The sequence below is a fragment of the Gavia stellata genome, chromosome 3 (genome assembly GCF_030936135.1).
Source record: "Gavia stellata isolate bGavSte3 chromosome 3, bGavSte3.hap2, whole genome shotgun sequence".
Taxonomy (NCBI): Eukaryota; Metazoa; Chordata; class Aves; order Gaviiformes; family Gaviidae; genus Gavia; species Gavia stellata.
This window is the reverse complement of record NC_082596.1, coordinates 57,176,634-57,203,056: the sequence shown is the minus strand read 5'-3', so window position 1 is coordinate 57,203,056 and position 26,423 is coordinate 57,176,634. Positions and strand designations below refer to the sequence as shown.

Here is a 26,423-nt window from a genome sequence, read left to right as displayed (position 1 = left end):
AAGTAATTTTCTTCTATTAAATGAAGGCACTGGCTCTTATGCAATGAACTATATGCACACCAGCTAGGTACAGCATTTGAGGAAATGGCTCTTGGTGTTCAGTTTACTGTTTCAGTAATATAAAAACTCTCCAGCAGTTGCCTGAAAGATTTGTAAGAGGGCTGAATTACCTTCAAATTTGCCCATCCAAGCTCAGCAAGCAACTCAATTCAATGTTCAGACATTCCCCTCCCAATTTGTAACTATCTCACCTGCAACTTATTATTGCATTTCATACCAAAGAGGAAGAAAAAAGCCACAAAAATTATGAGTGCCAACTGAAACACCACTCAAAAACTTCAGTCCTGGAGAAAAGAAAGCCTGATCCCTTCTCTCTTCCGGTAACGGGCGACAGGGAGGAAGGAGGCAGAGTTTCAGGGGGCAGCTATATAAAGACATTTCCCCTAACAAATGGGAAGCAGCCTCATGGCCCCGGATCTTTGCTCCAAATTAGCGGAGCCCTAGTACAGGGTATGTCACCTACCAACAACCAGAGGCAAACAACTACCTCTTCCTTGCCTCTCTGCTGACCAAAGACAGCCAGACACCAGCATCCTCAAGCGGTTCAGGAAACGCCACGCAGGTGGGACAGGGGCTAAGGATTTCTTTGGTGGTTTTATTGCCAAGAACTCTGCCTCTGCTTACCAGCTCCTTTTTAGCTGATACGAGAACATGTGAAATCAGCAGTCTCTGATGACCATCGAAGGTCTGAGGCAGTCTCCTTTTATTGGCAGCCTAAAGGTCAGCCAGCTGCTAACAGCATCTTCTTTACTCAGGCTGCCCTTCCAACTTGCCAGCCTACCCAAAGCCTTTGGAAACCTGCATTCATTACCCTTCCAGACATATTACAATGTGTGCCTTCCCCTGGGGCATCAGGGGAAGGGGGTGAGTTGAGATTTACTGGAATTTGCCATTATTTGTTACCTACAGTTAATGTAGATAACATGTAGATGTAGATAATGTACATCTATATGGGCATTAAATGGCATCAAGGAGAGGTCTAAAATCCTTGAAACTGGGGGTTTTCATTTCCTGAATTGATGTGCAGGACTGGGAATGGACAATCGGAGGTTTGTGTAAACCTAAATCTGTGTTAGAATGTTTTTCACCGAACTATCATGTTTAATTAACCTAGATTAACAGTGGTTTCATGTTCATGTCACCTATTGCCTGGACCTGAAGTTCTCCCTAATACAGTAAACATCACCACTTATTTTAAACAGTGTCATATAAGGACCCACCTGCTGCTTTCCCCTCTGTCACCCATGCAAGCAAACAGAAGAGACAACAGTAAGCACAGTATAATAAAACCCAGGGCTGAGCTTTTTATCTGTGGATTTACTGTGTGCTGCTGTGAACTTACCGAGAGTAAAGCTATCTGCACTGAACAGGCTCATAAATGGAAGACATTATCAGCGCAAGGCCATATCCCTTAAGCAGTTGACTTCTTGAATGTTTTCACCTCCCGTTGATGTCAGCAGGAATGAAAAATCAGCAGCTCCTAAAGCTGGTACCCCTAGCGCCAGGGAATTCAACTTTTTAGGGAAAAGCCCTTTAAATGAGCAGGAACAGATTTTGTTGCTGTTGTTAAGGCACCTTCCTCTCTCCACCACAAAAATAACTAGGAAATAAGTATCTAACTTACAACTGACTCTCAAGAGAAACTTTTGATTCACCTGGCCAATTTTTCTCATCTTCACTCAGAAACAGGGATCCAGAAATGGTCAAAAGCATACGGACTTGGCAAATCTCAGCTGAAAACACACTGGGAGCATTTCAAACGGCAATGCTAAACCATGAAGTTTAGTACATTTAAGGACATCTCAAGGGACAAGAATGGCTGGGCTAGAAGAAAAGCCGATTTGATCTTTCTCTCTCCAAAGCAGGAAGAGACTGAGCCACAGAGGGTACTGAGGAGTCCCTCTCGGCACAGGCTGTTTGGGTGCTAAACACGCTTTCTGTGTTGCAGCCTGAGTGCTTGGGAACGTGTGGGACTGAGTCCAAAGCTCCTGCAGATGCCAAACGCAGCAGAACGACAGCCACAGGGATTTTGGACAATGTCTCAAGTGGCCCACGAGATCCTACCAGACCTTCCCTTTCAGTTACCAGATCCGCAACAGAGTGTTCTTGACTGGTCAAAAGATACAGCTTAATTTAATGCAATGTAGACAATTCTGCAGGTTCAGCTGGACAAAAGTGTTTTGAAACATAAATGAAACAACGCTAAGTAAGACAGAATTACAGCTTTAAAAGAAAAAAAAAAGGAAACTGAAAGCTAAAACCAAGGGAGAGGCGGCGGGTTTTTTTCACCCCATCTTATTATTTTGTACGTATTACTTCCTCTGCTGTTTTGCTCTGTGTGGTTTTTTGTTTCCTTATTCTCAGCTTCTCTTTCCCTTGCTCCTGCTCCAACTTTACCCTCCGTGTTCCTCATTCCCTCCCACCGGTCCCCCCCAGCGCTTCTCTAATGCTTTGCCTTGGTTTCTCAGTTTCAGTCCTCCACTTCCTCCTCCTCCATTATCTCTATCACTTTGTTCCTCCAAATCTCCTCCACACTGACTTTTACACCACTTTTTCTACTGGTCATCACTTAAAATACTCCTGAAAAACTTTTTAGGCTGTAGTGCTACCACTCTCCTTCAGACAAACTTTTTTAACTTGGACTTCTTCTACAGTTGCCAAAGGTTCGTTCTCTCTCTTTCTTTCACCACACCAGCCTAAAGGAGAGGCAAAGCTGGACATGAAATTCTGTATCAACTGAATTACCTGGTCAAATAAAGCACCATCTCCAAAGAGCCTACCAGATCCTGAAAACCAAGCAGTGGTGAAACTGAGCTACTTCGTCTGCCTTTAATGATAAATGACAGGAATCACTCAAGAGCTGTGTTATCTCAAACACTTAATTTACATAAACTTTTTATCTTTGTCCTCCACACAGGACTGCATTCAGCTGTGTATTAAAGTATATGCTGAGCTTTAAGCTTGGCATTCAATTTAGCCCGTTCAGCAAAGGCTGAATGATGTACCCTGATACACTGCTGAAGAGGGATTACCCCAATGTTTAGAATTAAACACGCGCTTAAGGATTAGGGCTTCAGTAACATAATCTTAAATCAGCATTTATGTTATCTGGTTTTATACAACTGCCATTTTTGTCACATAAAACATGCTCCAACTGTCTGTCTAATGCCTAGGCATGCATTTATTCTTTTCAAGAACATCCTGCAGGAAAAAAAAAAATAAAGAAAAATATCCAAGGGTGGGGGAGAGGGAATCAAAGGACAGAACAATTGACTCTGAAGACTACTCACACAAACTACGCTCTGCTGCTGGAGTCATAACAACTGAAGACATTAAATGTGGGAACAATGCTTAATTCCTTCATTAACATTCAGGCAAACTAAGACAAAACCCAAGTCCAACTTTCCTTGAATTTTCCACAAGAGCGGTTATCATCCAAAAAAAGAAAAATGCTGACTTAAGGGATAACGTAAGAGAAAACCATGTTTGTAGCACACTCAGGAACTGAATAGCCTAAAAGTAAGATTGTCTATGTTGTATCGCAAAGGTTGAAGTCAGCATGGATTATGCACCATGAAGGACCTCTGGCCTAGATGTAGTTGGAGGCTTCCTGTTCACATCAGCTTTAATAAGATATGTTGCAAGTGTTGATTTTATGACTTTCAAAATGGACCCTCTTATATTTAGTATGTTAAGGAAAAAAGAAAGAAAAAAAAAAAGAGAGATAATGGGCTTCCTATCCAATAAAAGGAATCTGTTCTTTCTCATTTCCCAAATCTCTCCAGGAATTAACCAATCACCAGATTTATCCAGCCACAAAGAGGAAGTGTGCCCTTACAGACTGGTAGTGGTGTGTGTCAGTCAGGTGTTTTTCTTAAATTAACAAAGACTGTCTTAAGCAAGCAACATAGTATTTGCTTCCACAGATAGCAGAAGCTGCTTGAGATTAAAACTGTGACTGCACATGGACAAATGCCTCAAATTTTTCAGTTATAATATGCTTCTAACTCCTAAACTACTAACCATAGCGATAATGTACTTTCTCCCCCTTAAATCAAGTAGTTAAAAATTAATTCAAGCCCCAGGAGCCAAACTGAGCCTTGGTGTGACTCCACACCATGTTCAAGGGAGTCTTCTTAAGGATGCTTTTCATATCAGTCTTTGGGAAGCCCGGTGATCCCTACTACAGCTTTTCTGTGTTGGCGCACACCAGATGTTGGCCAAATACCTAAGGATTCCTCCTCTGTCACTGAATTCCCAGCATCAGCCTCGCAAGCAAGAAATGGGCACATCTGGAGAACACACGCAACGGCAATCCTGGAGACAAGGTACCAGCTACTGGTTACAATATAAGATAGAGAAGGTTAAAGCTACTCTAATGCCCCCTGAATCTCACAGGTCACCAGTGAGCGTGGGAGGACATGCAAATGGCTTCAGACACATCCCATCAGCTTTGCTGATGAACCATTAGATCCTATCAACACTTACTAAGTTTTGTTTGCTGCAGAATTAAATGGGCCAAAAAATCTTTTTTTTCAAAATTAAACCCACTTTAGGAACCTCTTTAATTCACTTTGGTTCTGCAGAGAGGCTTTAAAACAAAGGAAAATCTGCCTCAGAGAGTCCCTAACTGTAGGTGAATTCCTGCAAGAGGCTGATACTTAACATTAAAAAACTGGCCTTACAGTTTTTTATAGTCGCCTGCAGTTATGCCCGGCAGAGGCTGACCGGTCCAACCGGGACACCCGATGACGTCTGCAGCATCCTGTTGCTCTGCTGACAAAGGAGGAAACAATAACTTGGGGACACAAAGTATTTAGTAGCTGGATTTCACGCACATGTACTTCCACATGCTGCCCAAATAAGAACTCACTCTGTCCAAAACAAAAAGTGCAAAACTGTAACTGCTCTACCCTCTCCTCCAAGAAATATAAAAAACACGCACTAACTAGCATTTATGTTTAAAAATAGCCAGGCAAAAATAAAAAGCGTTTGTTCCACTGCCTGTTGTTCAGCTTTCAAAAGCAGCCCTGCGAGGCTGGAGACCGTAAATCAAACCACTGGCATTTGCTTACTCAAGGCTGTGCTCCAAGCCGGCCTCCCATCCACCTCCGCTGGCGGCTTTCTAAAGCTTGGATTTGTCTTCTTGCGGTGGTGTTCAAAACCGCAAGCGTTCACGGGAAGGGCGTATAAGATGTTTCAGAAGAAAGTTGAAATGTCTGCCTTTCCTGGAGTATTACAAGTTAAGTTGAGATGGAATTTAAGAAACTTCCATTCACCTTGACCCTTAAGCCATTACCCAGTCTCTACAAGGTAGGCAGAGAGAAGAAAAACATCTCCATGAGAATAAAACCATCTTTTATTCTCATTTACTTCGGAAGCACGTGCCCCACGGCAGCTCTCACGCACCTTCTGGTGAGGGGCTGCAGAGTTACATTCACACAAGCTGCCCGTAGGCTGCAAACACAAGTTAGTGGAGGGCATGACAAGCCCCAACAAGGAGCAGAGCACTGAAGGCTTGCTCTGCCCTGTCCAAAAAGTGTGGGATGATCTAACCCAGTGTGATTAGCACTGGATGGAGGTAGGATTTTTATTTTTTTTAGTATTTTATAATTCAGCAAATTATCCAAAGGAAGTGGAGGGGAAAAAATTAAACCAGCTTAAATCTGCTGTAAAGGTTAGTAGGCTAAGCATTTAGAAATACCCGGCCACGTAAACTAGAAGGAAAAGACCAGCCTGAACACTAGCTCGTAGTGACTTACAAAGGGAATTCCCATCAAAGCAAGAAACTCCAGGTGGGATAGGAAGTGGCAAGCACTCCTCCTCCTCCCCCAATAGGCAGGGCCACTGCCCAGACTGCCCAAAGACAAGCTGTTCCCACCTGTGTCCTCGTGCCACCCCTGCAGAAAGGTCCAGGGATGCCAGAGTGACCCACAGCCAGGAGCTTCGGCGATGCCCAGGGGGCTGTGTGCTACCCTACAGCCCTCTGTGCCAGCTGCTGTGGGTCTGGCTCGCCCACGGCGCTGCAGAGCTGGTGGGGAGCAGCTGAAGCCACGACCCAGAGTAGGACACGCTGGGCTATTAGCCTGTGTGCCAGCATCCATTGCACTGGCAAGGAAACCAAGGGGCAGTAGAGGGAATAGACACTTATTGGACTGACGCACACTGCCAACTCTGGAGACAGCAAATGGTCGTTGCCTGAAAATGAGATTCTTGGTGCTCCCAGCTTTACCGATGAGCTCCGTAAAAGAATGAGACCAACCCTGAGAAAGACTGAAACACCTCACGGGCACGCTGCCTAATTTAGCCAGGGCAAATGCATTTGTTCCCTTCAACGTCAGGATCCAGTAGACCAGACCAGATGAACCCACAGAGTTTCCCACCGCCTTTCCCGACCCTTTTGAAGGGTACCTCTGGGTATCCATCCACGTGTTGGGCATCCGGCTGGCCCCAGGAGCGGCTTGAGGAAAACGTGAGCTGAGGAAGCCCCAAACCTCCAGATGGGGGTGGACATGATGGCAAGGCGGTCAAACCACAACTCCATACCACAGCCCCCCACCAACAGAGGCTGATGAGCCACTGCAGCTGAGGAGAAACAAGTTGCCCTGCGCTCAACGGCTTCTTTTCTGAGGCAGCACCTGAACTGTGGGGAAGGTGGGGTCAAAACTGCAAACCTGCTAAAGCCAGCTGTGTTCCATTTCAACACACCCCTCTGTCTTCCCCTCCAAAACCAAGGCATAGGAAATGAAGAAAATGGCGCCTGGCCTGATCGCACCTCAACAGGGACGCAGCCAGGGAACACATGACCAACAACGGTCCCTGGAGGGTCTAACAGCCCTGAAGACGGGGCAAATGGCATTTGGAAGAAGGAGCAGAAGGGAGGCAAAAGAAAAGGTGGGTGTTTGAGAGCAACCGGAGCGGAGCTGTGGCTCTGGCCTCCCTGTAAATGCTTCTTCTCAACAAGGAGTTAGCTTGAGAAATTTTGGGAAGAATGTATCTATCCAGCCTGTACACTTGCAGTCTGCAGCACCCACATACCCAGCTCGGACACAATCCAACACCAGCAAAATTTAGCAGCACTGTAATTCATAAACACTACCGTATGCAAAAGCCCTGCAGGTTCAGAGGCCTTTGCCCATGACCAGCTCAGCTAATGCCTATTTTGCCACTTCCTTAAACTGCACTCTAACTGCAACACGCCCTGTCAATAAGGCAAATTATCGCCTTAGAGACAAGCCGTACCATCAAACAGAGTCTCAGAAAACATACTTCAAATGTAAATAAAAAATGGCCTTTTAATATGGCTTGACTTAAGCCAGTTAGAAGGAATCGTCTGATGAGAACGACAGGGTTTTTCTTTTCCCCACACATTTCTTGCACACAGAGTTTCTGGTTGCTTCACTTGGTCCGCCTCAGCACTACTTCACTGAGTAGGGCTAAAACTGCATTCATCCATGTTAAAAAAAAAAAAATAATTGAGTTTATTACCAATTCAACTTCCTTATTTTGGTAGAAAGAAAGAATTTACTTTTTTCTCAGAATTACTGTAAAGCAAGAAGTTTCACCGTTTTTCAGTCAATACTAAGAAATCAAAAAGAGGGACCATAGCAAGGGGCTGGGGAGACCTAAAAAAAACCCCAATTAGTAACAATATAAACAAAAGAAAGAAATACAATCTGAGAGACAGTAAAACTACAGCCTGCATATGATTTCTGGATGATAGCCACAGCACAGTCTCATTCAACAGGAAAGTTATCAGCAGCGACTGGGACCTGAGAGCTGGTTATCAGCGGACTGGAGCTGATCACGTCCAGGAACAGGCAGCAGCCACGGGGTATTCTTTTGCTGCCCAGTTGATTAGTAGTAACAAGCTTCCCCTTCAGAGGTTTTGCAGCTACTCAAAGTAAAAACTGCTTCGAGTTCTGCCTTCTGCTGCTTCAGAAATTCAGTTTGGTTGTGCTGCTGGAAACGAAAGCAGAATGTGGTCTCCACACTCATCTTTTTCTAGAAGGATGTTCCGGTCATAACCCAGTCTACTCACTTTTCTAAGCAATCCCACCCAAAAACTTTTGGAAGATATGAGTAAATAAAGTTTTGTGGATACATCAGGAAAGCAGTAAGGCCAAGGCCAATATGAAATCCTGAATTCTCTTAAATTCTGAGAAATTGTTTACCAACGTATTTAATGTCTACATTGCAAAAATCTGATTGTAGCAATTTAAATGTTTTATAAATTAATAGGAAAAGGCTAGTTTAGGCTTCTGAACATACTTGTTTACTGATACAAGAGAAAAGGCATTTCTCACTTGGTATGTAACTGGATTTTTATGCAATATTTTTAAAAAAAAAAACCAAAATCACCAGTCCCAGTCTCCTTCGGTATCCTGGTAGACTGGTCTTTCGAGTGGCAAAGCAGGGCAATGGAGTATGGAAGTGCTATGTGCACACATTAAGTGCAAACTTCAGAGTATTCTTCACCAAGGAAAAATACCAAGAAAACCTTTTCCCAAGGAAATGAGGCATATGTAGTCACGCTAACTGTGTGTCTGGCTGTCTACCTTTCAGTTCCCTGTGGACTTAAAATCATTGTCCAGTTTTACATGTGATTTGATGTCTCACTACAATGCAAAGAAATAAGTGGCTAGAAGAGAGACACAGACGAGGGCTCCTTTGATGGAAAGGCTGCAACGATGGACACTTCACATCAGTGACTCCACAAGACAGACAGCCATGCAGGGTCATGATTCAAAAATTTCTCTCATGATAGAGCTACTTGTTTACATAATAAAACATGAATGAATAAGTAGATGATGATGAACCATTAACATGGAAAAAAAAAATCACTTGTCTGTCTCTATTCTTCTCTCAGACAGATATTTTGCGGACAAAATTTTAGAAGGCATACATTTACTTCATCAGTACAAATTTCTTCTTTTCGTGACCGCCTTTGTCATCTGCACTACTTTGGTCCCTCTTCTTCTGTTTTAGGCTACAGCACTGCAGCTGTTGATGCATGTGCAGCTTCTGCACCTGTGTAGCGTTACTGTCTTCAGCAGGATGCTCATTTTAACATGTAGACCCCCTTGCACATATCTAGTGAGAAGAAAGGTCCTTAACTGGTACAACCCACCCAAGGGGGCATTTTTGTTTTTAACAGCAGTGCTCCTATTTGGGTTGAGACATCTAGGCACTAAGAGCATTAATAATTATAAACATTTTAGAGTCAAAAGAGAAATAAAAATGTTATCTTTTATAAACACCAACACAAACTAAAAGATTCTCAGTCATACGTGTTCAGTACGACAGCTACTCAGAGAAGAAGAGTGGGTAATTAAGCTTTGCACTGAAAGGTCTGACACATGCATGCATATGCTCTGCTATTGGAATTTGTTCTCCATCCAGCAGAATCCAGAACTTTACATTACCATGACATGAAGATAAGAAAACCAGAGAGATTTTCTCCTTAAGAAAACTATTATCATATTCCAAATTACTTTGGATAGGAAACAATTCTGAGCTCAATTCCACAGCCTGCACGTGCAGACGCTGCACACCGACATGCACGACATCGTCATAGGTAATAAACTGTTCTCCATACCTAGCAATTGGGATTCAGTTGTGGAGAAACTCCTGAGGAAATGTCCTTCTCCTCCACAGAGGAAATGTCGCTCCTTTTACAAATGTATGCTTACCAGCTTCAGACAGTATTTTCAGACTGCATGCTAGCAGAACGCATGCCAGCAAGAGACTTCTTATGAGCAAGAAAATGGAAACACAAACAGGAGGGTGAAGAAATGAAGTCTCAGGCAAGGAAGATGCAGGCACTACGTTTGGGAAAAACTTACTACAGTAAGAGCAGTTAAGCTCTGCGATGTAATCCTGGGGAGAAGACAAACCTTCACCATGAGTTTTTTAGGAACAGGTTGGACAAACATATGTCAGGAAAGTTACAAGAAGAGCTTTAGGGCCAAGAGATGACCTCTGAGCCTCTTCCAAATCCTAACTCCTTTGGTCCTATGATGAACAGTAACAACATAAAAATGTAACAAACAAAAACAAAAAGAAAGGAGTAATGGAGGTCACTTTAGATGATAGTTAGCAAGCCACCTCCCAAAGTCACTCTGAAGGGCTGTCAAAGTTTCCTCAGGAAGTGACAAAGACAGGAAACTTTGCCTTAGTCCTAAACCTGGCGATCTCTTCTGCAGTTGCCACACACAATTACGTCAGGACTTGGCAAAGGGTTGTAAATCGCTCCTCCAGCCTGCATAAAGAAAATGTCAGGAGCCAAGGCACATGGCACTCAGCAGCCACAGCCAGATTAGGAAACCCGGCAGCTGCACGCCCAGCCGCATGTCAGCACTGAAGCATGGCTCAGGAACACACCAGCCCCCCTCCGCCCCCCTCTCCTTCACCCCCTAAAGAGGGTGCCCACTCAGGACAGAAACATCGCGCAAGTCAAATGGGAGCTGCACTGCATCTTGCCACATAAACTGAGCTGCAGCTAAAACTTGCTCAGCCCCAGAAGCAGGCGGCCTCGAACACAGGGGCAACTGCTGGGAACAAACAACAGGCTGGAGTGAGAGACCAGGAAGAGTCTGGGGCGACAAAACAGGACTTGGAGCAGATGCTCAAGTGTTTGCACTTATGAAGATGAACACATTCCACATGCAGTTACCTCATTGCCCAGCAGCAATGATGTACTGGGGGAAGTAGTTTAGGAACAGGCTTGAGGCCACTTGCATGGCAACATATTTGAGAGCGCTATTAAAATTGTAGCTACATACCTCTTACACCTAAGGCTGTGAGGCTCTGAACAATTAGGCAAGGCATCCTGCTCCTGCCAGCCCACCAGCAAGCCGGAACCATCTCTCCTCAAAGAACACTGCCCTCCCAAATTCATGAATAACAAAGCTCCCCGATCAACAAAGCCTGCCTTCCAAACTGACTCACACCTAGCCTTGAGCTGCCCTAATTCTCCTCTCCTTCTGGTGTCTCCTTCAACTTCTAGAAACTCCACGACCATCCCCTCGTTGTACACTACTCCAGGCTGCTCCAAATCCCTCCCATCACACCCATAGAGAGTTTTAAAAATCACAAGCTACTCTGGAGGAGGAGGAACTGAAATGCAGATACCCAAATCCCTGTTATGATACAATTTATATAAAAAAATCAAAGGCCACATTCCCTCCTGTGCTACAGCATGACCTGGGCAACGCGGGCTTACATCCAAGAGCTGGTAACTTACTCCCCATCTCTACTGCAATGGCTCCAGGCCAAACGCTGGCCCTGGTGTTCTGCACTAGCTTATAGGGGCTGGCAGCGTGGAGCACAGCTCTGGTTTTTCTCTTCCCCCTCTCTCCTCACCCTCCCATCTAGACCCTCTACAGACAAGTAGGGCTTGTGGAAAAGCTGGTTTTGCAAACATTGCACCAGCTGCAATTTTCTTCCTCTTTAGGGAATTCTGAGCTGGCAGAAACAGCCTAAGTCCAGACCCTTCGCACAGCTGAGGGCTGTAGACCATCAGTGATCCTCCTGTCCGATTTAGAGGTGCAATCCAGGGCTTTGTTCAGAAGTGGAGAGGGATACAGGTTTACAAACCAATTTAATCCCTAATTTCTAACAAGGATAGGAACTCATTTTGGGACTTGGACATGCAAGACTTGATTGGTTATCAGGGGATCAACTAGATACAATACAGATTAACCTACCAGGTCCAGGACCTATTGAAAAGACAACTGTTGAGATTCCTTTTGGTAGATGTCAAAATGTATTTTTGGGTTATTAAGATCAATGCCTGCACTTGTTCACATCGACAGGTACAGAATCTCTCTGTTCTGGAAATCTTCTCTGAGCTTCCCGAGAGGATGTGTCATATGAAGGAGTCCTCACTTTTGGGAAAACAAAGCATCAACCTCCATGGTAAATGAGATGACTATGATTAGAAGTAGATTGTTTTCTAGGATTACCCCCTATTAAAACTGAGGAAGGAACATCCCACTAACTACTAAGCGACTGTAACTACAGGCACGTACATCTTCCGAAGTGTTCCCACTGCCACCCTATCATTTTAATGAATCTACAGAGTAATTGCATACTCCTAGTAACACAGAGCTACTTTATATGTTTCTTTCCCTGTCTTAAAAGAAGTCAACAATTGCCTTCCAAAACCTCCAGTACATTTTAATGTTACAAACCAGTAATAAATAATGGGCAAAAGGAATGTCATTCCACCAGACACTTCACCTCTATAAAATTACAGGATTTTCTTTTCTGCTAGGGAAGAAAAAATAAAGACATATATCCACCTATTCTACCACAGACTGCTCAGGTTTGTATAAACCACATTTATTTTGTCTCTCTGCCATTTTAAAAGTTGAAGGCAGGAATTCTTACCAAGAATGACAGTCAACTGCAAAATACTTCAGGTTGAACTCTCCAGTGCTCTGGCACCGTGTCCTGGCACTTACTCCAGGGCAAGGTACCCACTCCTGCTGTGCTACACAGTGTCAACACAGACCGTAGAAAACTGGAGTATCTGTATGTTTGTTTTTCAGATGTTCAACTCACTTGTACTGCATGAAAGAGAATTCACTCTAAAATGCTGTCATTCATGTAGCTTTTCTGAACGTTTATGGAGACGCAGACCTAAAAGCAGCCTAACTCACATCTGATAATGGAGATGTTTGATTTTTTAAAAAAACCTAAGCAGCGATGCTCTGCTAGTGCCTGTCAGAAGAGGTGGCTCTGTTCTCCCCGGCGTGTCTGTAACAACTCGGTGAGCACATTTAGCTGTGAGGTTCCCCGCGTGCAGGGCAGAGCGGGGGCCGGCGGAGCCAAACTGCAAAGCTAAGCACATTGCTGCTCCAGATGTGAAACGCACACAGGGGTCCGCCAAAAAGCCGAAGAAGAAAAAGCAATGGCAGAAAGGACGTTCCTGTAAGGAGCCGAGCGAAAGAACCTCTAAATAAACCCAGGCAAGCAATTAAAGAAAGCACCGACACAGCACATCGGTGACAGGGGGCCGAGCGCCCGGGAGAAGGAGCCACCCGAAATAACGTCTCAGGGCGGGCAGCGCGCTTCTGCCTCCCTCCCTTTCGCTTCTCACCACCGTTGCAGGGGCTCGGTGAAGCCAGCGCTGCCAGTGACAAGACCTTAAAGCCTGCCGCGGGGACGGCGGGCAGCAAAACCCTCCCGGATCCCCACCGGGGCTCCAGCACCAGAGGGAGACAGGCGCGCCGCGGGCCGGCGGCCGGGGAGAGCCGGCTCTCCGGCGGCGACGGCCCCCGCTCGGGAAGGGCAGGGGGGAGGCGCCCCCCAAAGAGAGCCCCTCACTCCTCCCCCCCCCAACCCGCTACGCCCGTCTCACTTTTAAAAAGTTCAAAAACAAGACAAGAACAAAACAAAAAGACCCACCAAAGCTTCCCCCCGCCCCCGGAGGCCGGCGAGCGGCTGCCAAGTCTCGGCGTGGAGGAATTCACCGCGGCCGAGCCCCCCCGCCCGGGACGGGGAGACGCGGCGCCCTCCGGGAGGGAGCGTGGGGGGGGGGGGGAGTGTTCTCATTTTAAGCAAGCCCCCCCATCTCCCTCAGCCCCCACCTGCGGTGAGAAAGAAAGAGGGGAAGCGACCCCCCCCGGCCCCTCTACTCACTCCAAGCAGACACACTTTCAGCTCGCGTATCGCCATCATCTGCCCGGGGCCCGGCCGCTCCGCATGCCCCGGCGCGCCGCCGCCGCTCCGCACTGCCCCGCCGCGGCGCGGCACACCCCCCCCCGGGGCCGCCCCCGCCGCCGCCGCCGGTCACATGCGCCCGGCCCCGGCCCCGCCTCGCCGCTGCCCGCCCGCCCGCCGGCTGCTGGGCGCTGCGGGTCCCGTCTGCGAGAGACCTGGGGCGGGCATGGGTCGTTTCTTGGCCGGAGGGGTGAATCTGCTCGGTGCTGCAAACCGGTTGTGAACGATCTGAATCCATCTATCTTTTTTTTTTTTTTTTAGTTTGACCTACTATGTGCAGAAAACATTTAAAAGACTAACTCCATTTTTATCCAATCTTAGTAATGCATACCCATTTTTGATTAAAACAGTCAACCTCGGGTTGATGGTAGGGCTGCATCCCACACATCAAAAAGTTATGCTAAATACTACATTGCAGCTAATGTTAGGACCAGTCCACCAAAATCAAGGAGGGCAGTTCATAACCTCTTTGCTCTTGGTAGCCAAAGTCGTAGAATTTACGGAGAAGAGTTGCATGCTATAACCCTGGGAAAGCAGAAGAGTGTCGTCTGTCAGGTATTTTAAGTCTTGGCCTCTGTTCTACCTACAGGCTTATTTTCTTTTTTTTCACTAATTTATCAGGTAGATTTGCCAAAGGGAAATTAAGAAAATCTTGATTAGTCATTTGTGAGATTACTGCCACGTCACTAGGAGCTTCCTGGCAATAAACTGCCGGTGGTCATTATGTCACTAATTAGTTCCACATTGGGTCCTATACTCACACCGATAGGCTGGAAGAAGATGTTTGCACTCTTCCAGAGCTCCCGAATCCTAGGCCAAGGAAATGCTAGGAACAAAGCAGTTGTTATCCCCAAGGAGGAAAACACAAAGCATTGCTAGTGGAGTATCACAGCTTGTCAGGAGAGAGACTATCAAAAGAGACATATCAGAGAGGCTCATCAGACAGATGCTTGTGGTTTAATTAAGCTTTTCTTTTTTTAGGAGAATTTAGCAAAGAGAAACAAAACACAGCAGGTTTTCAGACAACCAATACAGAATATTGCTAGGATTCTGTCTGTTCGTTGTCCTTCCGCAAGAATGCATTATACAATAAAGTAATTCAATAAGCAAATAGAATGTGCTCACTAACATAGAACAATTACAGTTTGCACTCATAGCACAACTAATTTAAAGCAGCCCGACATTTCAGCCAGTAATTAATTCTACAAATTGACAGGAGATAGGAATTTTTAAGGTTTTACACCATCTCACTCCATCCTTTCTTTCAGTTTTAAGTCTGAGTTAAATGTTGCTCTTCTAACTTTGATTCAGACTTTTCCACTGTTGAGGGAGTGAGATTCACAGACAGTGTTATGGTTCAGGATCACCTTTCCATAAATTCTTCTCTTTTTTTGTCACATCTTTAAACATTTCCGTGTCTTTCATGTATCACATTGGTCAACTATCCCTTTTCTTTGGTCCAGATTTTGTAATTCTTGAAGTTTGGGAATTTTTGCTTATTGTACACATGAAACATTATATTCTTCCAGGAACTGGCATAAATCCGTGTGTTTGTCTGCATGCAAGACGCTGTGGTCAGGAAAACATTTTTGAGGAACTGGTCATGTTGCAGTGTTTACAAAAGGCTGGTTAAAACCGAAGGAAAACAAGTCTTCTTCCTAAAGGTTTTCTTTTTTTTCCCTTTTGTAGCATCTTGTTCAGTGAATAATTGTAAGTTTGAAGCAAAGATTTACCTCACTTCTTTCTACCCAACTGTATTTTGCTTTTGGGAAATATAAAGCCAAGCAGCTTTGTTTTTCAGCAGCCTCCCCTTAGAGTTTCAAGTAAGTAGTTTTCTCCTCAGAAATCATTTCCTTCAGTTTGCAGAAACTGGAGGGGCCAGACCATCCTTTAGTTTATTCTAATTTTATAACAGTGCAATTGCACTGATCTGAAATTAATTACTCCTTAGTGTGAGAGATTTAGGTCTTCAGAGCTGGGCTTAAGCCAGCAAGATGCGATCTGGCTCAAGGTGTTTCTGAGTGTGATAATTGGAAAGTTTGTTCAGGCCTGTGTCTATCTGGAAATTCAAGGCAGTACTAGTTGCCTTGGGAGGTTAGGATTGATTCATCCTTCACTTTTTTTTTTTTGCTTAGACAGCTAAAGCAGGACTACCCTGCCACTCACCCTAGTTTTTTCAGTGTAACACCACTGATTTCATGTGAATAGACCCATCAAGGAGACGAAGGAAGGCAGCCTCCTGCTTAGAGGCACAAGACCAGGAGTTGGGAAGACTCTGTTATTCTCCTGCTCCTTGCTGTGAGACCTGGCACTAGGTACCTAACAGCACTCTGTCCCAGCGCGTGGTCCTCCAGCAGCCTGGGGCAATGGTAGCTGGGGCTGCTGCCACCCTCCTCTTTGCCCCTACCTACATGTTCCCGCCCCTCTGGGGCTCATGCTGGTAGAAACGAGTCCTACGTTTAAAAGTTTTCTACAGCCTCAGTCTATTCCTCTCTGGAAGTGGTATAGTGGTATTTATCTAGCCTGCATTGGTAGGAAACGAGATGCTTGCAAGGTGCTGGTGATGTTCCGAGGCTTATGAAGGCATCTGCCTTCCTCCTCCTGCTTTCTCTCTCCGGTGAGTGACCTACACAGAGAAAGACCCTGATGTGTACCCAGCTCCTGAAACTGCTGTTGTCTGTCCCAAGCACCTGATAAGTTTCCTTTCTCCCACTGTTGCTTTCCCTCTCGATTTCTTGGCAAGCATCTTCCTTACACAAAAATGTTATCCCTCCTCTTCACTAGTGAATTCAATCCAGGCCATCCTACTATGGGCTGCCATCCCAGCTCTTATTCCCAAGGCACAGAGCAGAAGGCAAGTTAACTCCACGCTGCCCGGGGAGAAATGCTTCTGTGTCCCATGGATGACACGAATGTGCAGCACAGTAGTGACTGCCACCACAGAAATTTCATCAGTCCCAGCCCAAGGAACTGCAAAAATCTCTTAAAAGGAAAGCAGCTGCTGCTGACGAAGCAGCTCTTTGAGTTGGAGGAGCAGCTTCCAGCTCAGACCCTAGATCCCATGCAAAATCCGGTGGTTACAAAATGGCTAAAAGTCTGGAAGATGCTATTTTTTGTTTGTTTGTTCACTTAGGAGGCTCCGGGGAGACCTTGTAGCAGCCTACCAGTACTTAAAGGGGTCCTACAGGAAAGGTGGGGAGGAACTCTTTGTCAGGGAGAGTAGTGATAGGATGAGGAGTAACAGTTTGAAACTGAGAGAGGACAGATCTAGATTAGATATTAGGAAGAAATTCTTTACTGTGAGGGTGGTGAGACCCTGGAAGAGGTTGCCCAGAGAAGTTGTGGATGCCCCTTCCCTGGAAGTGTTCAAGGCCAGGTTGGATGAGGCTTTGAGCAACCTGGTCTAGTGGAAGGTGTCCCTGCCCATGGCAGGGGGTTTGGACTAGATGATCCTTAAGGTCCCTGCCAACCCAAACCATTCTATGATTGATTCTGTGATTGGTTCTATGATTGATCACCATGAAGGTTAGAAAAGGGCTGCCCTGGGAAGGCGTCATGACAATCCCGAGGCATGAAAACTAGAGAAGTACAGGAATGACCTGGTGGAGATTGAGGGCCTGATTCCAATTTCAGTCACATAGGTCTTAAGCCACTGCAATTTTTTAACTTCAGTAGGGTTACTCCAATTCATTTTACATGCAAAATGTGAATTAGGCCCTTCATAGGCAACTGGTTCCAGCATTAATGCCAGGAGAATCTGAAGCTGCCTGTTACTTCATTTTATTGTAGTGTTGCTTCATGTTTTAACATCTCTTGTTTGTGGCATTTATATGGTCCAGTCACTCCCTCCTGAAGAGAAAATCTGCTGGAAAAGGTTAGAGGGGAGTAAACCTCTGCAAGCTCCTACTTGCAGCTTCACTGCCAAGTACTTTGAAAAGCAGCATTATTGCTGTTGAAAAAAAACTGGGGGTTGTTTGTATAAAGCTTACTGGCATGCTTCTTGATAGACCTTGAAACACATGCACTGTTCCTAAAGTGCTTGGGAAAGAGTTTTGGCAGTATAAATGTATGTTTGTCAAGAGGGTCAAATTTACTCTACTGGTTTGTGGTTAATCCCCAGGGCAATCTCCTATCGCAGGAGAATGCTAGTGAAAAGTAATGCAAGTTTTCTCATTCTTTGCAAGTGATGTGCCATAGTCCCAATCTGGTGACAGCACTACATTTCTCCACTGAGACTGTTTGATGGGCAAAGAATCAAAAACGCTCTTTTCTTATACCTGAAAAATAGAAGCCAAGGTACAACTTCAGAACACTACAAATACTATAGGCAATTAAGCACCAAGAAAGGACAAGAACTAGCTAAAGCAAAATATCGGCTCAAATAAAAAATAGACATAAATTGGCCTTAGATGGATTTGGACTGGAAGTTAGGAGTAGGGCTTTCCAAGGCTTTGGAAAATTTTTCCAATAGTACTGTAGGAGCAACAAATGAAAAGCAAACTAATTTACAGGTAAAGCTTGATATATGTAAAAAGAAATTTCGGCGATGACCTGAAATAACACAAGTCAAGACGCAGTGATCCAATAGATTATTTGTCTATATCACTAAGTAAATTTGCTAGTCAACACCACCTGTTGAGGTTGGACATCCAGCCTGATGTGTCACAAATGGATCAAGTTAGAGCTCTTTCTACTGAGATTGAAGTCACCAATGTATTTCATTTAGTCCAGCAAAAGCCATCCAGCTGCTTCAGCCTGTATATTACTTTCAGCCTGTATATTACCTACACAGGAAGAATTAATACAATCAATTCCTGATGAAAGCTCCATATCTTACTATCAAGCTCCTTTTCCATATGAACCTTATGAAAATACTTATGTGGGCCCACAATGCTGGATGAGTCCTTTCTCACATTACATTCCGTACAAAAATATGCCTGAACATGCACATGTTTGCAGTGCAAACAGCAATCCAAACAAAATGTTGTTGCAATTTCATGTACCAAGGCGCAGTTCAAAACAGGGGACTCACTGACTGTGGGCATTCCAGGCTGCAACTCAGTGGTGTCTGTAGCTATTGTAACATGTTTCATCTTTCAGGTCCTCTCCTCGGGCTGCCAATTTTGAGCGCAGTTTGAAAAGACAGCATGATGATTATTATGAATGACTCCATGGAGGTGACATGAAGTGTCTCGGTTGGCTTTCTGTGGTGCTGACATTGGTTTGCTCCATTCTTTTCATGCTTCTGGTATAGCTGATACCTGCTAGTTGCTGCCGGAAAAGCAGCTTCACCCAACTAGATATTGTCTGATTGGAGTGATAAAATTGGAGAGAGAGATCTCTACTTCTGGCACAAAGCCTTTCCAAATGCAGGGAGACTTTGCAGCAGGACAGCGATACCTTCTTGCCTTCCAGCACACTGCAAGAGCAGTTCAGTGAGGGTCTTATTATAAATTACAACTGGATTTACTGAATAGCAATGCTGTTTCCTTCTAGCAGTATATTCCACAGTACACTGTTCTCATACAGAATAGTGTAGTATATAGTGGTTAACTTTGCCCAGTTTACCACCATTAGCTTTGTATGGGGTGAAGGAGCCTGTGTTTACTACCAAATGAAAGGAGGGCATCCACAATTCTTCTTTTAATTAAGCTTAGCCTTGTAAACTATGAAAAGAGTATTATATTAAGGCCAATGTTTTATTGTCAAGCAAGTAGGCTCCTATTGTGCATATTGCCAAGGAGAGATAACAGGGCTCTTATACTGTCAGAAATTTGTCCTGCCAAGTGGGCATCAGGTTTGTCTAAAACATGCCCAGTGTGTGTGTGTGCTGCCAGCCAGAGAAGGTTTGAACTTCACACTGATTTTTCTCATTAAATCCTCAGGCAGTGAATGCACGTTGATAGGTGCTTCCTCTGGTTACAGAAGACCCAAACAGAGATCTTCCAAACAAGCCTCAAATTAGAATTTTCAAATGAAAATGGCTTACAGTAGTTTAGGTGATGAGTAGGGTGTCTGTAGCCAGCTTGTGCTGTCACTCCTATCTTTTTGTCTGCATCAGTGGAACTGGGTGTTCATTATAAACAATCACGAGGCAACTGAAAAGGAGAAATTAAAATTCAGTTGTAAGCCAGGTCGTGACTGAGGAGACTTATCTTATGGACTAAAGTTGATTCCTTTGTTTAGATTTAACAATAAGAGGGTTCTTTGCAGTCCAAACAGTAAATAGGAAAACAATCTGAGAAAGAAGTCTCAGAGGGAAAAAAATCTGATCAAGAAATTCTCATCAATCCAAAAAATCTCCTACAGCATGAAAGACAGAGTTCCTAATTTTTTTTTCTGTTTCTGCTATGAATAAAATTTTTGTGTGTTTGCATGAGTTTAAGTCTGAGTTTGAGAGTGTGACCTCTCCTCTTCCTACCGCCAGTCTAAACAATCCCAAAATGCGGAGGATGTTTGACGTAAACTCCAAATTCCCTTTTGGACCTATGTCCTCTATGAGGACAAATTAACCCTTAAAGAAACGTGCAGTTTTGCAAAGTTTTGACCACACAAATTATAATTATTGCTGTTATGATGTCTGTATTTTTCTTTTCAGGACAAGTCTGTGTTTAATATTTATTCCAATTTCCATGTACTGCCTGTTTATGGACTTCAGAATTTGCCTCCAACGCAGAAAATCTGAGGTTATTCAAACCTAAAAATGAGAAGTCTGTGTGTTTTGTTTTGTAGGTTTTTGAATATTTAGTAATAAAATATTTTGCAAGGGGGAAAAGAATGCACTACTTGATCAACAGCTTTATTTTTCTAATGAGGAGCATTAATACAGTAATCAAATAAGCAATAACTTGTCAGGGCCTTGAGTACACCAACAGATGCTGATTACTCTGACATAACTAATAGCTAAGAGACCAACTTGAAGAGCAGAAGTTGGAAATATGCACAATGCACTGTATTTTATCAGTCCAGATTTTTTACTCTCCCCTTCAATCATTTTTTGTGGTTTCTTTAAAGGTGGTTGAATGGTGATGGGTGCATCAGGTCCAAAGATCCTGCGGTGCACTAGGAGGCTCTGAATGTTATTTTTTAGGGCAGTTAAATGCCAAGCAAAGTTCTATACTAAGCCTGCATTCTACGGGTATGCAGACATAGCTTCACCAAGTAGCAGGTAGATCAGGAAATCATATCTCTCACCTTCACATTTAGAAAAGTTTTAAGAACTGATGAGAATAAAAATAATAGAGCAATAATTGGAAAGGTCAGTTGTGAAGGTATAGTTTAAAGAGAACTGACACTAGTTATCTGCAGTAATGGAGTCAGCAAAGTGAAGATCTATCTGCAGGACAACCTTAGAGAGAAGGCTACCACAGTCATAATCTTTCTAATGATATCAAGTGGGTGATAAAACAGATTAGAAAATAATTATATCTGACACTCTGACAGGGACAAAATATCATGCAGTCAAAACCCAGATAGAGTCAAAAGTCTCATTTCGGTGTTAGGACATATTAAAAAAAATCTCTGGTTGAACTCTTCAACTCTCAGTTGAAGTCTGAGTTCGAGATAGTCCTGCTGAAACCAAATAAATCCTTTCAGTAAGACAGGTGACTGGAATGGAGATGTGGTCCCTAGCTCCCTGGTCCAGGTGTTCATGCAGTCATTAGCAAGGGAGGAGCTTAGCCCCTGAACAATTGGGACTTTATTCGAGTTACTATCCTTCACTGAACTTGTGGGCATGTGTCTTGACTGTAATCCCTCTTTCAAAAAAGCTCAGATGAATTGCACGTTGGTGGGAACATGGCCTTTGGCTCCTACACAGAGAATGGGCATCTGGGTGACCTAGGTCGTAGCACTTGCTTGTGGCTGCAGAACAAACAGCTACCTGGAAAGTACGGATATCAGATCTCTGGAAATAACAGAGGATTTGGGGAGCTGGGTCCCAAAGGATTTGCACAGAGGATGGGGAAAAATTGAACTCCTGGCTGGCTTTATCCTGCAGGAAGGGGAGGTAAAAGATACTGTGTGAGTTCAAAGACTTCTATCCAAATGCAGAACTGCCTGGGTGTGTTATCCCATAGCAACAGCAAGTTCATAATGCCTTATTTATTCCAACACAGGATTGAGGACATAAGCATCCCTTTGAGGGGACACCTACTCTACACTTATTCTTGGACTGGTCACCCAGAAAATAAGCTCAAATTTATGGCTGGTTGGTTCGTTTATCTAGCCCAAGGGAAGAAGTAAAATAGGCAAGTAATCAGGCTCAATGTACATATGCTGTGTTAGTGGCATCTAAGGAGCTAAATGTGGAAGAAAAAAGGATGCAGAGATTTCTGAGGATAAGAACATAAAAAGCCTATCTTATAGCAAGACACACTGCTCCCAGCTCTATCTTTATGAAAGCTCTATCTATGGATCAAAGAAATAAAATTGCTCTAACAGCTTGTTTTTTCAAGATAAGCCAAATTTTCACTGCCTCTCCTCTAACTTGTGCTGGCATGCTGTACACTGCATGCTCTTCTCTTTGCTTACCAAAAGGTATCATGAGATAATTAATGCATATAAACTAGAGCTTTCCAAGAGAAAGAACTTGTCTTTTAATCGCAAGTTCCTAGTATCCTGAAGTTTTGTTCCCTGACAATTTTGAGAATTGTACAGATTAACTTTTAATGGGTAGGTGAAGGACACCACAGCAAGCACAGCCTTCTATTTCATCTATTTCTCGCTGAGATAAATTAAAAACTAAAATCTTCCCTGTATATTTAACCTAATTTAAATCTTAAAGTACATTTGAGTGAAAGGATGTAATACATTATTTAAAGCTGATCCATTACCGTATAGGTTAATAGCTTTCATACCCTTAAAAAACCATAGTTAATAGGAAATTTTGAGAACTAAATAGCATCTGTGGAATTTTAATTCTGTGTACCCAGGTCTTGAAAAAAAGCAGACTGACTTTCAAAGTCAAAGGTAGAAAGCCCTCTGAAAACATTATATCTGTACTGTTTCCTATACTGAATCCTTTCCAGCGCTAGGGTCAGAGCTAGAGTCTTTCCTTCAGTTCATGTTGGCAGGAGAGTTCACCTTGTTCCATTCTGCCCCTGTTTTGTGGGAACATGAGTCTTGCAAGCTCCCTCTCCTCCATAAAACTCTTCCTCGTGAAACAGGGTATCCACAGCCTTCCTTTTGCTAGTTTTCCTTTTATTCCAGTAAGCTGTCCTACCTCACAAATGCATGGATTTTGCCAAGGAAGCAGTTAGGACCACTGTAATAACATCATTTAGCCACTGAACCGTACTGAGGCATTGAAAAATGGCACTGGTACAACTAGCAACGAGAAAGCCTGTCTCCTCTGCCTCCCTGACACACAGCACATGTACACTGCATGGTACAGTACGTGCTGTGCCATCCTCTGGGTATGCACAAAAGCAGAGGTGTTCTGCTGATCAGACCACGACATCGCTCAGCCCTGCGAGGCTGTGGGAAAGCATGGCTGGGCTTCCAAGGTGGTTACACCCTCTGAGTGCATCAAAGTGGAGAAAGCAGGGATACGGGCAGACTACTCTGTTCCTACTGTTTAGCAAGCAGTATAAAAAAAGAGAGACATAATTCTTGATCAGGAGCCAAAGAGAAATTAAACTTAATATATTTAAATAGATGTTTTTTAAGTGTAACAGCTTGCTTTTTAATAATTGAACTCAGGACAACATTATCACTCATACCAGTATGAAACCCTCTAAGTAGGACTCAGTTTCCCAGTGTTAGAGCTCCTTGTTCACAGTACGAGTGGCTCCTTAGTCTCACAAATAAAATCAACACTGTGGTTTTCAAAATGCTGCCTGGAACGAGATGTGAACAGGAAGAGTGCAGAAAGACTGCGGTATATGCATGCAAATGCACAATCACAACAAACCCAGCTCAGCAGGCTTATGGATTCTCAATTAATACCAAAATTGTATTTATATAAAAATGTTGCAGCCACCCTGTTAGCGAACAGATACAATTTTCTTCTGTATTGGAACTGCAGACAGTGTCCCTTTAAATCAATGCTTTTTTAATTTTATTCGTTTTCCTGCCCTTTACTCCCAACAAGTCTGACTGCAGTCTCATTGCCAGTGGAATATCTGAAGGTGAACGATGCAGCTTTTTCATCTTACTTTGATATTTTCGTTGGGGTTCACTGGAATAAATGACACTTGGAAATATACTGAGGTTCTCATGGGCTAAATCCATCTTTATTCAGAAAGAAGATTTCCTGTGTGCTGTCCTTGACAAACATATTCCACTAAATCATTACTTTGATCCCACCCACATTCCAATACCACTGTGCATACTTTGTCTGACTTTCTTTATGAATCACCCAATAAAACACACCCAGTTCAAAATACTGTTGGCAATGCTACAGTCTACGTACATTAAATCCCATTTTAAACAAAACCTTTGAACCTGAAATGTTGCCAGCACTCAAATCCAAGAAGTTGAAATGCAGTAATGTAAAGCTTCTTAATATACCTGACACCTTTTAATGGTTCCCACAGTTAAAAAATATTACAGCTTACATTTGTACCACAAGCAGGCACACAGTGGTTCAAGCCCTTTATGACGGTAAAAAAAAATGAAATGGTCATTTATATATCAAGTGAGCAAAGCTGATTTGGAAATTAGCAAAGCTGATTTGGAAATTATTGAGACAATGAGCCTAGCCAGAAATTGCTTTAGGACTGTAATTGCCCTTCCACATCTTAGGTAATTTAATTAAACAAAGGAACAATTTTTTGGACCAGACAGTTCTTTAAACTTTTGACACGTGCTATTGCAAACCATCTGGCCCTGTATATTGTCAGATTTCATAACTCATACTGTATCACCATCTTCCTCAGAGATATATTTGTATCCCCTCTAGTTTTGTGTAAATTTATTTCAGATAAAACACTTTGTTCTTTGGATTCCCTCCCAGTTCAATAGCTGAAAAATTCTGTGTAGAAACTGGCACGTCAAGAACCATCATTCAGTTGTCCTCCTTATTTTGGGTGGCTTTTTGGTCGTTGTTTCCTCTGTTATACAATCCTTGCTCATAGTCTGTAGATCATTTTCTAACACTGTAAATAACATAGACATTGAGTCTTTTAGAATATTCTCAGCCTCCACTTTTAGAGGAACAACAATTTCAATTTCAATTATTTCTTCAGTGAATGGACCTCTGCTATATTTTCCATATATTTGACTGGTTTCCAAATGTCATGCCGCTGTCTGTCCGTATGTCTGCCTGGGCTTAGTGCTACATGAACTGTAATTACACAGTTGCTGACTGAGTTGGAGCACAAGCAGACTGAGTTCACATCTGCTCTCAAAATATTGTACAAATACACACATCTAAAGACTGACTCCTCCAAAGGTCTAAAATACACGTGTGTAACTGACCCTGCCATTCAGTGTGCTGCCTACAAGAGCCAGGGTTATCTAAACGAAGAGTTCTTAGCATGTAACCCCTTGACTTCTCCACCCCTTACATTTTTTAGGATTGACAGGTCCTAGCAATCGCACAGACCAGGATAACAAGCCATGTCCCAAAGCAATCGCTCTCCTGACGTGCACCCCACTGGCACCTACTATGCTTCAGATGAGCAAAAAAAGGGCTCAGCTGCCTGCATAGGCATGTGCCCAATTCTCACTAACTAAATGGATTACGCTGTTGTTGGCTGAACACAGTGGGCAAGAAGACTTGCAGCCAGCTAGTATTCACATGGGTTGTGAAGCAGTGTTACTCTTGAATCTGACCTAAGCGCAGTTCAAATCTGAAAAAGGTCTGGAGACAGGTAGCCAGACTCCAGTTCTGCCCAGGTTTGGGTCTTGTTTCTATTTCACTTTGGAAAAATGCAATGTGAGTATAAGAAAACAGTAAGAGGGTTCAAAAACTGTCAACAAAAACAGAATTAAAAGTGCTGTACACAGCAGCTTGCTGAGAGGAGTTCGGGATGCAAGAGCAAGAGGGTGGGAAGAGTTGGTGCTGTAGTAAGAAGAGAAAGGATCATAGGAAGGGACTGGTTGGAAGGATGTGAAACTGATGTTGGAGGACAACTGCCAAAAGGAAGAGCAGGTTTGGTGGTAATTCAGTCCCATTTGTCCCTTTGAGATATGTTCTGGGATCTGAATAACTCATCTTTTATTCAGAAGAAGAGTGTGAGCTGATTGTATGTGCCAATATCTAAGCATATCTCTAGAGAGATGCAAATTTAAACTCAGTAGACCAGGAAATGCAGGAGTGAATAAATGCAAATATATTAATCTGAAAATCAGGTTAGGTATTGCCAGGTGGGGAGTGGTTGGGTGGGGAAGGGAGACTGCGTGGGCTGAGGAAAGGCTGGAAAGCCTGCCTGACTCAAGGGCAAGTCTAACAGGGAGGCAGGGTCTGGCCTGGCGTATAACTCAGAGCTGGCACATTAGGAACCATGCATTAGATTGCTACCTGTCATATATGTAATGGCATCAAATAGTGAAAAATAGCACAGAAGAATTTTTTGGGTGTGTTTTATTTTATTCCCTATTTTCCATCTCAGGCCTCAAGCAGTATCAGGCACATTGCTTTGCTTGTTTTGTTCTCTGCTTCTTTACCTGTAAGATGAGAACAATGATAC

At 43.6% G+C, this 26,423-nt stretch overlaps 1 protein-coding gene across 1 annotated transcript in view; it reads right to left on the bottom strand.

Moving 5' to 3' along the window:
- RAB31 (RAB31, member RAS oncogene family) overlaps nucleotides 1-13,743 on the bottom strand; it is a 65,982-nt gene extending 52,239 nt beyond the window's left edge. Inside the window, exon 1 of the mRNA XM_059815633.1 lies at nucleotides 13,708-13,743. Within this exon, the coding sequence (XP_059671616.1) occupies nucleotides 13,708-13,743 (36 nt within the window). The remainder of the gene's footprint in view (nucleotides 1-13,707) is intronic.
- Between the last annotated feature and the right edge of the window lie 12,680 nt (nucleotides 13,744-26,423).